This window comes from Phaseolus vulgaris, chromosome 9 (genome assembly GCF_051622355.1).
Source record: "Phaseolus vulgaris cultivar YP4 chromosome 9, ASM5162235v1, whole genome shotgun sequence".
Classification (NCBI taxonomy): Eukaryota; Viridiplantae; Streptophyta; class Magnoliopsida; order Fabales; family Fabaceae; genus Phaseolus; species Phaseolus vulgaris.
Genome location: NC_143506.1, coordinates 33,473,925 through 33,485,713, shown reverse-complemented (window position 1 = coordinate 33,485,713; position 11,789 = coordinate 33,473,925). Strand labels below are relative to the sequence as shown.

The window sequence follows — 11,789 nt, the reverse complement described above, 5'->3', positions numbered from 1 at the left end:
TCGAATTGAATTCATTTATTTTTAGTTCAATCCATAGTGTACCAATCCAATTAACTCACTTTGACACCCATGTTCATGAATAAAGAAAACATTTATCTCATCATATTTAATAAATTAAATTTTATTTAACAATTTTACTATTGATTCATGAATTTTATCAAATAATTATTCTTCTATCTTAACATAACCTAAATACCGAAACAAAATAATCAATAATTAAAATCAATATACAAACCTTAACGATTCACCCTCTAGACCATTTTTCTTTGAATCACGAATCCAGAAAACCTAAACTTGAAGAAGTATATAACGTACTTTCGTATAATGGTAACTATTTTAAATTGTAATGAAGAATAAACTTTTACACAAACATTACTTACATTTTTGTTTATGGAAAAAATTATATCATAAAAAGTTTAAAAAATTTAAATATACAAATATATTGAATAATTAATTATATCTTTATTTATAATTTTATAATAGTTAATTTTATCAAACATTTTTATAGTAGATTATTTTTAATTATGAGCTAGTTTTTGAACACTTCTAACTACTTCTAACAGTTTGGCCTTGCATTCGGCTGGCAGAGAAAACAGCAGCTAAGATAAAGGAAGAGGCGGAAATGAAGAACCTCCACGTGTGGCCGAACCCTAGTGGCAGGATTTTCCCGTTCCGTTCGACATCTCCTACACTCAGCCATGTCCGTTTTGTTCCTCCTCCTTCTCCTTCTTCAGTTCGGTGCCATAGTTCTCTGACTCAGCACCCTTTCAGGTGCATCTTGCTTCAGTTGTCTCTTTCATCAATAAGCACACATCCATTTCCCTTTGTAAACATATTGGGTTAAAATATTGACTTCTGATTCTAATTTCCTCAGGTGTGCAGTGCTCGGTGCTGGATTCGCTGGCCTCTCTGTTGTTTGGCATTTGTTGAAGGTAACCTTTCACTAATATTGATGTATGCCTGCTAATATATGAAAAATAAGAGTATCTCCACTACAGAGTTCTTAAATTGAAGACTCTATAAGCTTATGAGATAGAGGTCTTGAAATTAAGAACTTTATCTTATAAAAGATTCAATGTCTTGACTATATAAAAGTAATATTTTTTAAAACCAACATCCATCTTCAGAATACCATTTTCAATTTATTAATAACTTCTCAGTTGTAAACAATTAAAGTTAAATAAAAAGTTATAAATTGTGGGTTCTTAAAATACCTTACCATTAGAATAAAACTATTAAATATAGTTTGAGTTGGTTAAAAATAATATAACACGATGATAATGAGACTCATTTAGAATAAAATAAGACACCATATAATTTTCTTATCAGACATTGTAGATGCATTAACATAACTTGGGACTTGTTTAAATAAATTTTTGATAATTACTTCTATGGTGAAAAATGAAGAAAGAAAATGAAGTTTCTTTCTCATATTAGTTTTTCTAAAAGATAAAAAGTTTTGTAAAACTTATTTTACTTTTCTTTCCTATATTCTTATGGGAGAAGAGATTATGGAGTCATAATTGTCTGTCAGCGGCTGATTTTGTTTCATTTTTTTTGTTGAAATATTATTTTGCAGCAAAGTCCTAAAGAGTTGAATCTGAGAGTTGATGTATACGATGAAGTGGGCATTGGGGGTGGTGCTTCTGGAATGTCCGGAGGTCTTCTTCACCCTTATTCCCCAAAAGGTTTCGCATTTTAATCTTGAGATGTCTTACTGTGGAGTGTAGATATAGTGGATTGTTGTTTTCCATGGTTGTCTTGTGTTATGATGTGGTGTCCTGTGGAATCTGCTGATGGATGAATGGTAATGTAGTTAAGCTTCTCTGGGAGGGTGCGCAGTGTTGGAAAGAGAGCATGGAGCTTTTGAGAGCTGCTGAAGAAGCTAGTGTCTGCAAAGATTACAGAACTGAAGAATCTGCTGAAGATATGGAAGCTTTTGTAGTTCACAAAAGGTTCTTTAGTTTTTTTTCCTTTTAGCAACTGAATATTGTCCCACCCCAATTCCCCAAGTCTTGTAAAGTTCTGTATTCTTCTTTCGAATAATTCTTTTTGCTGTGTTGTTTTTATACATTTTACACTCTCCATTGGAATCTTAAGTTGATTTACACTGCTGATGATCAGCTGACTTCAGGGGCATCTTAAGACCGGCAACAGATATGAAGAACATGATCAAATTGAATGAAGTAACCTCTCTGATCTAATAAATTTCAGAAACATTGGTTATTAGACTTGGATTTCAGATATGAATGATGTAACCTTTATGTGATTAGAATGTCAAGACTTGTCTTCCTAGCTGCAGAGTACAAACACTTAACAATGGAGAGGCTCAAAGTCTTTTACCTGGCGTATATTTACCATTTAACACAGCTTTCTATATGCCTGAAGCTCTAAATATCAATTCTCGCCACTATCTTCAGGTTTGGATCACTACTGCAAAAATTTCCGTTGTTTAATGTGTATGTTTTGCTTTTTTTCCCTTCTAGGAGTTTACTTTCACCCATTTTGATAATTCTATTAGGCACTTTTCCGAGGATGTGAAATTTTGGCAAAAGAATCATCAACTCTTGATTCTTCACAGAAACAGCTTAGTTTGCACAAAAGATCTGTTCATAGACTTTCTGAGTTTGAAGGTAATAATGCATTGCTATTCTTATGGACTCTTGTAGTTTCATTCAGTGTGCTGCTCTTTGCTTGTTAACTTGACAGTTTTGCAATGTCTGTCTGTCTCCTTTTTTCTTTTTTAAATTAAGTGAAAGTTACATTTATATTTTAGCATTTTTGTTCAAGAAGATGTAGCTCAATAAATAATGAGTAATTTTAAATGATATTGAATTCAGGACTTTACAGAAGATCTTTACTTCAACTATGTCAAACTATATGAATTGGTAATTATGGACTCATTAGCTTTAACGGGTAAACTAGTCAAAACATAACAAAAGAGGTTAAAGGATAATTGTGTCTTAAATCTTAGTAAAGGCCGAATCTCAAGTGCCTGTAACATGAGAAAAGTCATGAAAGTTTAGGTAATTTAAAGTTAGCGGAATATTTTTTTTTACTTAGGTAATTCATCATCCCTCGGAGATTGTGGCATCTAAATTTACCTTTTATCTTTCACTTGTGATTCTTTTATAATTTCATTTAGTAGTTCTGTTGTTGCATCTAAAAGGCATTGTTGGGCTGACTTGGTTCTATGAAATTTCTTTATGCATGTTAGTAGATGTTTATCTTTTTAAAATAGGGTCAATTTCAATGGTTTTCTTACCAGCGGCTTTGAAACACTTTTGTTTGTTTATTTTGTGATAGCTTTAGCTTATAAGTCACGATTGATAACAATAAAACAAAGGATGAAAATACATGGAAAATAAGAGGAATAGTTTTTTTTTATATTAGTCCTAATGGAGAGTCTAAGATACAAGACACAACAAAGATATAAATATAAAAATATGACAATACATAAAGACTAAACTACTCTTATATATATATATATATATATATAATCATCTAGCATCCCCCTCAAACTCAATGCATTAGCACAAAACATTTAGAGTAAAAAATTGAAATGCTTGATAGAGTGAGCTTTTATAAATAAATCAACAATCTGCATAGTTGAAAAAAATGAAAAACAATGTAATGGCTCCATGTTGAAGATGATGATGAGTGAAATGACAATTAGTTTCAATATGCTTTGTAAGCTCATGAAAGACTGAGTTATGAGCAATTTGAATAGCACTCTTGTTGTCACAATACATAGGGTTGGTCTAAAAAGAGAACACAAATGTCAGAAAGATGCCAATGCAACCAAACCACCTCAACGATGGTTAGAGCCATGATAGGATATTCAACTTCACTGGAGGAACGAGAAACAATATCTTGTTTCTTGCTCTGTAAGGTCACGAGCACAATTAGCATCAAAATAAAGACACAACTCCAAGGAAGATGATGAATGAAAGAAAAGGCTTTGAAATTGAGTACCACGAACATATCTTAGAGAGCAAAGAATAGTTGTCGAATGTATTATAGTAGGAGAAACAACAAACTGACTCACAACATGCACAACATAAGCAATATTAGGGAGAGTAATGGTGAGATATACTAGATTGCCAACAATAGTATAATACATAGTGGGATCAGATAGAGAGACACCATCAAAAGGAGTATATTTCACATTGAGCTCAATAGGGATGTTAGATATGCAAGTACCCGAGGATGATCATGTGCTAGAATAGTGATAATATACTTAGATTGAGAAAGGATAACCTTTAGGAGAATATGCAACTTCAATCTCCAGGAAATAATGAAGAGGACCCAAATCTTTCATTTCAAACTATTTTCCAATTGAATTTTAAGTCTATAATCTCATCTACATCATCTTCGGTGATAATCATGTCGTCAAGATATAAAGAGAGAATAATACGACCATTAGAAGTAGTCTTCATAAATAAAGCAGTCACAATCACTAGAACGAAATTCAAGAGATGCAATAACTATTGAGAATTTCTCAAACCAAGCCTAGTTAGCTTGTTTGAGACTATAAAGAGTTTTTTATCTTGCACATTTCTCCTGGATTAAGAGAAACACTTGGAGGAGGTATCATGTAGACTTCCTCTCTTAGATCACCATTTAAGAAAACATTTTTAACATCCATTTGAAAAATATCCCATTGACAAAGAGAAACAACAATAGTAAAAGTACAAATGGTAGTCATCTTATCAACTGGAGCAAAGGTTTTTTGCATAATCTAGACCATATTCCTTAGGGTGTGTTTGTTTCCAAGAGGGAGGAGGGAGGGGGGATTTTTTGTGTTTGTTTCAAGGGTTTTGAGGGTGGGGGAATGGATGGGAGGGAGGGTGGATGGTTTTTTTCACTCTTCACAAAATGAAAAGATTTGTGAAGATGATGTAGGATTATTGTATTTTACCTAAATATCCTTGTGCACATTTTATTACAAATATACAAAAATAAATATTACATAAATTTATTTATTATTTATAATTTTAAAAATATTTAATTATACTATTAATAACAACATATAATTAAAAATAATAAAATAACAAAATAAAATTATAATATCAACAATATATATAGTTATATAAAGTAACAAATGAATATAATAATAAATATTATTTTCATAAATTTTAATATATTTAATAAATTTATTTCAATTTAACACAAAAATATTTTCTATTATATTTTTTAATTTTTTATTAAAAAATATAAATAATTATGAATATTATATATTAAAAATATTTAATTAATTCAAACCTACACAAAAAAATCGTAATTCATTATTCAAATATTTTTTAATAACAAGGGTAAATTTGTAAACTCACAATAAACCATCCTTACAAATCCACTCTATCATCCCTCAATCCAAACAACCTCACATATCCTCACACATTCTCTCTAATCCTCACACATTCTCTCTAATCCTCACAAATCCACACAAATCCACTCCCTCCCCTCCTCACAAATCCCCTCCTCAATCAAAACAGAGCATTAGAGAATCCTTTAGTGACTAAATTAGCTTCCTAATGCTCAATATACCCATTTGACTTGGTTTTAATCTTGTAGACCCATTGACAGCCAATTACTTGTTTTCCTGGAGGAACCATGTCCCAGATAGCTGTTTGATTGAAGCAGAAAGTTCCTCTTGCATAGCATGTTGCCAAAGTGGATTAGGACAACCTTTTGATAGGAAGACGACCTAAACAAACTTTGAATTGTGGTTAAGAAAGAAGCAAAGGAAGAAGAATAAACAAAATTTGGTGATTGGGTGGACTTACAAACATGTGGTTAATATCAAAGAGGTGGAGGATCAACAATCATAGGAGGTGCTTGGGAAGTCGCGAGGACATCTTAAGTTGTAGTAGTACCGATATTATTCCTACAATTCTCAATTTCAAGATTATTTACAACATCATTTTATTGGAAAAGGGTTCAATACAAAAGAGATCAGACCTTGTAGGATTGCGAGAATTAAAATAACGTGAATAGAATGGAATGTGCCCAAGGAAAACATGATGAGAATAAGAGATTCTGTGGTGGTAAGATCAAAACAACAATAACCTTTTTTACCATCCTAATAACCAAGGAAAAACACATTATAGAACGAGAGGACAATTGTGGACGAAGAACAAAGCAAGTAGAACCAAAAAGGTTTTCTTTCAACAACTTCATTTTGTTGAGGAGTATCAATTTAAGAAGTCTGATGAAGAGTACCATTAGTGCCAAGTAATTCGCAAAACTGAAAACATTTAATAATCGCATCATGTTGAGTTTTAAGCATAGTACAAAACATAAGATATATATAAAAAAACCTCAAAATGATGTTTCATAAGATAAATCCAATAACGAGTATGATCATCAATAAATGAGATATAATAGTGGGATCCACCTTGGGTAGGATGATGGACCCCATGCATTAGAATGAATAAAGTTAAAAGGTGCATGAGATGTAGAAACACTCTTGGTAAAAGGTAAAACAGTAAATATGGCAATTTTACAACCACCACAATAAAAATCACTTGTTTGTAATTTGCTTAAATCTCTAATGGCAATTAAGTAGTTTAATCTAGAGGAAGAAACATGTCCAAGACGATAATGTCATAAATAGAAACTAGATGATGCAAAATTCTAATAAAAAGATGATAAATCAACCGTGGATGCTACAACAGCTGGGACATTCAGATCATCCAACATACAAAGTCCCCTGTCTATGGCTTGTCTCAATTAACCTTCCTCACTGAGGATCCTGCACACGACAGTCAGTGGAAGAAAACAAAATTGAGTTACTAGAGCCACATAGTTGACCAATAGACGCACAATTCAAAGTGAGATTAGGAATATAGTAAACATTTAAAAAGGATAAAGTAGATGTGGAGATAGATCCAGGACCTGCTAATGACATTCAGAGTCATCAACAATCACAACAAATAGGTGAGACAAAATTTAAGGACACAAAAGACGGATCATATGGCATGTGATGTGAGACACTAGAATCAAGGATCCATAAGGAAGGAGATCTGACGAATTAGAGAAAGGCAAACCTTTTAAGAATGATGTTAACATATGATTGAGTAGCAAGAAACTTTCAAACTTGTTCTACGAGATCAACTACACTAATGGAATGCCTTTTTACCAGCCATATTTAAATATTAAAATATGACAAAAGCATAAAAATTAAACTATCCTTAATATACACACACATGGGTTTAGATATATACGAAATTCTTCATTAATAATAAGATAAAAAATTATTGAAAATGCTTCGAGGGGTTCATAGACTTATGGAATCACTTACTATATTAGTAAGAAATTGCACAAAAATGAAAAAAATAATAGAAAACAAACAAAAAATTTATGTAATTAGTATCAGTATTCAAAATAAAAAATGAAAGTAGACAAATAAAAAAGGAAAGGAGATGTTTGAATAAAAATAATTCCCTTTTTTCAAGTTCTTATTTTAGAGGACAGGAAAGTATGAATGTTTTATTATGCTCTATCAACACATTAAAAAGATTATACGTTATATCTCCTGTGGAAGTAGGTCAACATTTCTATTTCCTAGTATATATGTATATATGTGTCTGTGTGTGCATATAATATTATTTAACGATGACCATACTTTTGGCAGAGCTTTTGATGGTTCAAAACTATGATATAATATCTTTTATGTCTCAGGGGAATATGATGCAGTCATCGTATGCCTTGGCGCCAAGGTGAACATGCTTCCTGAGCTTTCTGGGAGGCTGCCTTTAAGGACATGTAGGGGTGTAATTGCCCAACTGGAATTGCATGATGATACGAAGTAAGGTTTCAATGTTCTATGTTGGAATGTTTTGAGATTATTTCTATGTCATCACTTTTATTTGAGAATTTTCTGGCCTTGTCTTCCAGAGGTTATAGGGGGCCCTCAATTTTATCAGATGCATGGATTGCCGTTCAGGGCCCTCATAGTCTGAATTTGGGCTCAACTTGGGAATGGAAGTCGGTAAATTCATCACCAAATGTCTCGAGCGATGAAGCTTCAAAAGCTCTTCAGGAGCTTTTGCCAAAGGCATCTACCATTTATCCTGGAATAAAGGATTGGGTTTTCACTGGAGCAAGAGCTGGTCTGAGGGCAATGCCTCCACTCACCACCCTCGGATCACTTCCACTTTTGGGTTGTATCAATGATGTAATAGGCAGAAATCATATTTGTAAGTATTGGTTATTTGGTGGGCTCGGTTCAAGAGGATTGCTATACCATGCTTGGCTAGGTAATTTGATGGCACAAGCTGTGCTTTCCTTTAATGAGGAAGTAATTCCATCTGAGTTGAGATCTTGGAAAGCCACTGAACCAAAATGTAGTGTTCTGTTCTAGGAATGTTCAATTTAGAGGAGAAATTTTGTTGAGATTTGAATCTTGTTAGCTTATTATGTGATGAGAAAGTTGCAAATGAGATTGGTTGTATAGTTGTTGAAGGAGCAGTTTTTGTTATTATGAGTTATTTTGATATTATGAGTTTAGGTTGGATTAATCCGTTTTCAAAATAATATAATTATTTTAAAAAATAAAATTAATATTATTTTATCATAACATATAATTGATTATGTTATAACTTATGTACCAAATTATTTAATCTAAATTAAAATTATGTTTATTAATGTACTTTAATTTAAAGTACGTATTTTATTCTTTTTAAATTTCAAATTAGTTTTTGGATTAATGACTTTTGGTCCTATAATTTTACGTCAGTGAGTTTTTTAGTCAATTTTGGTCCTTTTATTTTTCAAAATCCATAATTTTCGTTCCTGAATTTTTTTAGACAATTTTGATCTTAAATTTTTTAATTATTGATGATTTTATATAATTTTCTATTTAAAAAACATTCATTGTTACTCTTATGTCGACTAATTATGTTTGTTTGGTTGGATAATTTGAAAACTAAATTAATAGATATTTTAGTTCATCAACGAATAAGAAATAATATTCGAAAATTATGTTTTTAATCGCAATGGTTATTATTTATCTTCAGTCAATTGAATTTATTATAATTTTTCCTTGCCTTTAAATTAGTTTGCAATTATAGAGTCTTAGAGGTTTATTATTGTTAATAGCAAATTTTTACTTATTTTCATTGATTTTATTACATAGGTTACCTCTCCTTTAAATTTTGTTTCTTTAAATTTTAACTATATATAGTGTGGGTTATATAAAAAAGATATTAGGAAAATTTCACTTCAAAGCTATGGATAATCTATATAAGATATTAATACATTATTTTTAACAAAAAAATTTCTTTTTATTATATATTATTTATTTTGCATATTTATATTTATTGTGTATTTGGGTACGGGTACTTATTTGTTGAAGGTCGTTCGAACTTATTTGACATGGATTACTTTAGTGTTGTAGCGCCTGATATTCACTTTTAACTCATTAAATTTCTAACAATATTTCTTTTAAATATAATTTCATATCTTTTACTTTATATTATACTCGTCTTTATATTATACTCGTCTAAATTGATTATCAAGACAAACCAACAACTCTTATGCCATTTAAATGAGTTCTTCCACGAGAAACACCAAGAAGAACATTGAAGAAAAATATTCTAGTCAATGTTGATCGAAAGTTTTTTCAATCAACATTAGAAGAAAATCCTAACAAACTATTGAGTAAGAATAACATTAGTATTGTTGATAAAAAAAAAGCACTATAGAAATCAACAAAAAAAAATAACTATGCCATACATCAATAAAATAAATCTAGTTCTCATCTAAACAATAATAAATAATAGAAAAACTTTTATTATAGAACAACCATAATAGACATCTGCTGAAAAGTAGTCCTCTCAATATTGGTTAGGAAACATCCTAAGTAACATTGACAACAATTTGGAGAAGAACCTCAAATAACATAAATTGACAAAAAAAAAATTGTGTTTGACATGAACAAAAAAACATTGTTAATGTTATCAAGAAAATCTTAACTTAACATTAGTTGAAAAAGAAGTCTAACCTACATCAACAATAAATAACCTTAATAGAAATTTGTCAACTATGAAAAAAAAAATTGTGAACATTTTTGTGTGAAAATCTATCAATAAACAATATTGTGAATATAAATAATTTTAATTTCTTATTTAAAAAATTTAAAATTATCTAATTTTAAGTAATCTAATTATTCTCATAAATTTGTGTCATGTGAAAAACATCCTTGAGTACACATTCACCAAAGTCTTAAAAAATCCTAAGATTAATCTCGTAACGACATCTTCAAGTCATTCATCATATGTTAAGTCTTATCATGCCAAATTTGACTCATATCACAAGTTACGAAAAACCTTATCAATATGATCATAATATTGATCATAGTGCTTTTCACAGGGAATGAAGCTTGTTTAACATATTTGTGTTGAACCAAGTGGTGTTCTGAAGAATCCAAATCCTTTGAAGGATGTTGAAGCCTCTGCTGTGCTTGATGTTGCTGTGCTGGTTTAAGCTTTGTTCTGGGGTAGTTTATATGTTGTAATCCACCCTATGATTAAATCTAAAGCATTAGCTTCTCAATCTTTGTGAAAACAAAATGATTTCAAACTAAGTAAAAACAACCGATTGTTTTGTCGAAACAACTGATTGTTTGTACTTAGGTGTTTTGAGAAAAAGTTTGAAAACTGTTTTGAATGGTTAAACTGTTAAGTACCAAAACAACCGATTGATTCAAGGAAACAACCGATTGTTTGTTTTGGGACCATAACAGAAAAACTGTTCTCTTTGACTGAGCTTTAAGTGATTTAACTGTTGATAAGTGCCAATGTGTAGTTTTTATGATTGAGAAAATTGAACACTTTGGAACTTAATTGTTGCTTAATGTAAGAAAATTACCCTAATCTGAGAATTATTGAATCTGATTATATATTTTTTGAACCAAGAAACAAATGAAGAAATTTAATCTCAATTTTTGTGTAAATTGCAGATGAATATGAAGCACTGAAAGAATGTATTCAAGCTGGCATTGAAAGAAAAAAAAGTAAAAACTTAATTGGATCACAAGAAGATTTAGCTCAAGCTAGAGGATTTAGCTCAAGCTAAAACTGTCCAGAATTGATTAAAGGTGCAGTAGAATTCTAGCCCAGGCTAGAATTGCTAGCTTAAGCTAAAACTGTCCATAGTTGATTAAAGGTGCAGTACTGATCTAGCTCAGGCTAGAATCGCTAACTCAAGCTAAAAATGCACAAAAATATCTAGCTCAAGCTAAAACGGGCTAGCTTGAGCTAAAGTTGATTATATAAATTCTAAAACATATCTCAAAACCAGCAGTGGAAAACAGATTAGGTTTTTATAGAGAGAGACTAGTGAGAGAAAGAGAAGAAACCTCTGTTCTTAGGAGAAGAACTTGCTCAGATCAGCCCTTCTTTCTAACTTGGGATTGAATGTAATTTATCTTGATCAAATGTATTCTTGGTGATATATATATATATATATATATATATATATAATTATCTTTTCTACTTGTTCTTGGTATTTTCGTTTTATGCTTATTGTTTGATTCTGTCTGATCAATAGAGTCTTGATTTTGATCCTTAAATTTAACTGGAAAGTACCTTTAAGGATCTGAAATAAACGAAAATACTTGATAACTTGTAATGTTAGGAATAGATTCTAGGTTATTGATTGCATTATAATTTTGTTCCTAAAGCTGGATGATTTGTTAAATATCTGAGGAATCAGTGTTTGAGAAATTATCTTATGAATTTCATCTGTGAGGAATCAAGATGAATGACTTTAAATTAAGCATCAAG

At 30.8% G+C, this 11,789-nt stretch overlaps 1 protein-coding gene across 9 annotated transcripts; it reads left to right on the top strand.

Annotated features, from left to right (window-relative positions):
• Positions 1-509: 509 nt before the first annotated feature.
• On the top strand, positions 510-8,466 carry LOC137821328 (FAD-dependent oxidoreductase family protein). 9 transcript variants are annotated; one of them, XR_016515675.1, is made up of 9 exons: positions 510-771; positions 875-932; positions 1,580-1,688; positions 1,817-1,955; positions 2,125-2,186; positions 2,303-2,420; positions 2,522-2,633; positions 7,684-7,810; positions 7,900-8,466. XR_016515675.1 is itself a non-coding variant. In XM_068625876.2 (9 exons), exons 1-9 carry the CDS (start codon positions 623-625, stop codon positions 8,363-8,365), a joined length of 1,359 nt encoding a protein of 452 aa, XP_068481977.1. In that variant the 5' UTR covers positions 537-622; the 3' UTR covers positions 8,366-8,466. The 9 variants fall into 9 exon arrangements, 4 of the variants coding, with proteins under 4 accessions (XP_068481977.1, XP_090151633.1, XP_090151634.1 ...); XR_016515676.1 differs by having other exon boundaries at positions 2,297-2,420; XR_016515674.1 differs by having other exon boundaries at positions 2,274-2,420.
• Positions 8,467-11,789: the final 3,323 nt, after the last annotated feature.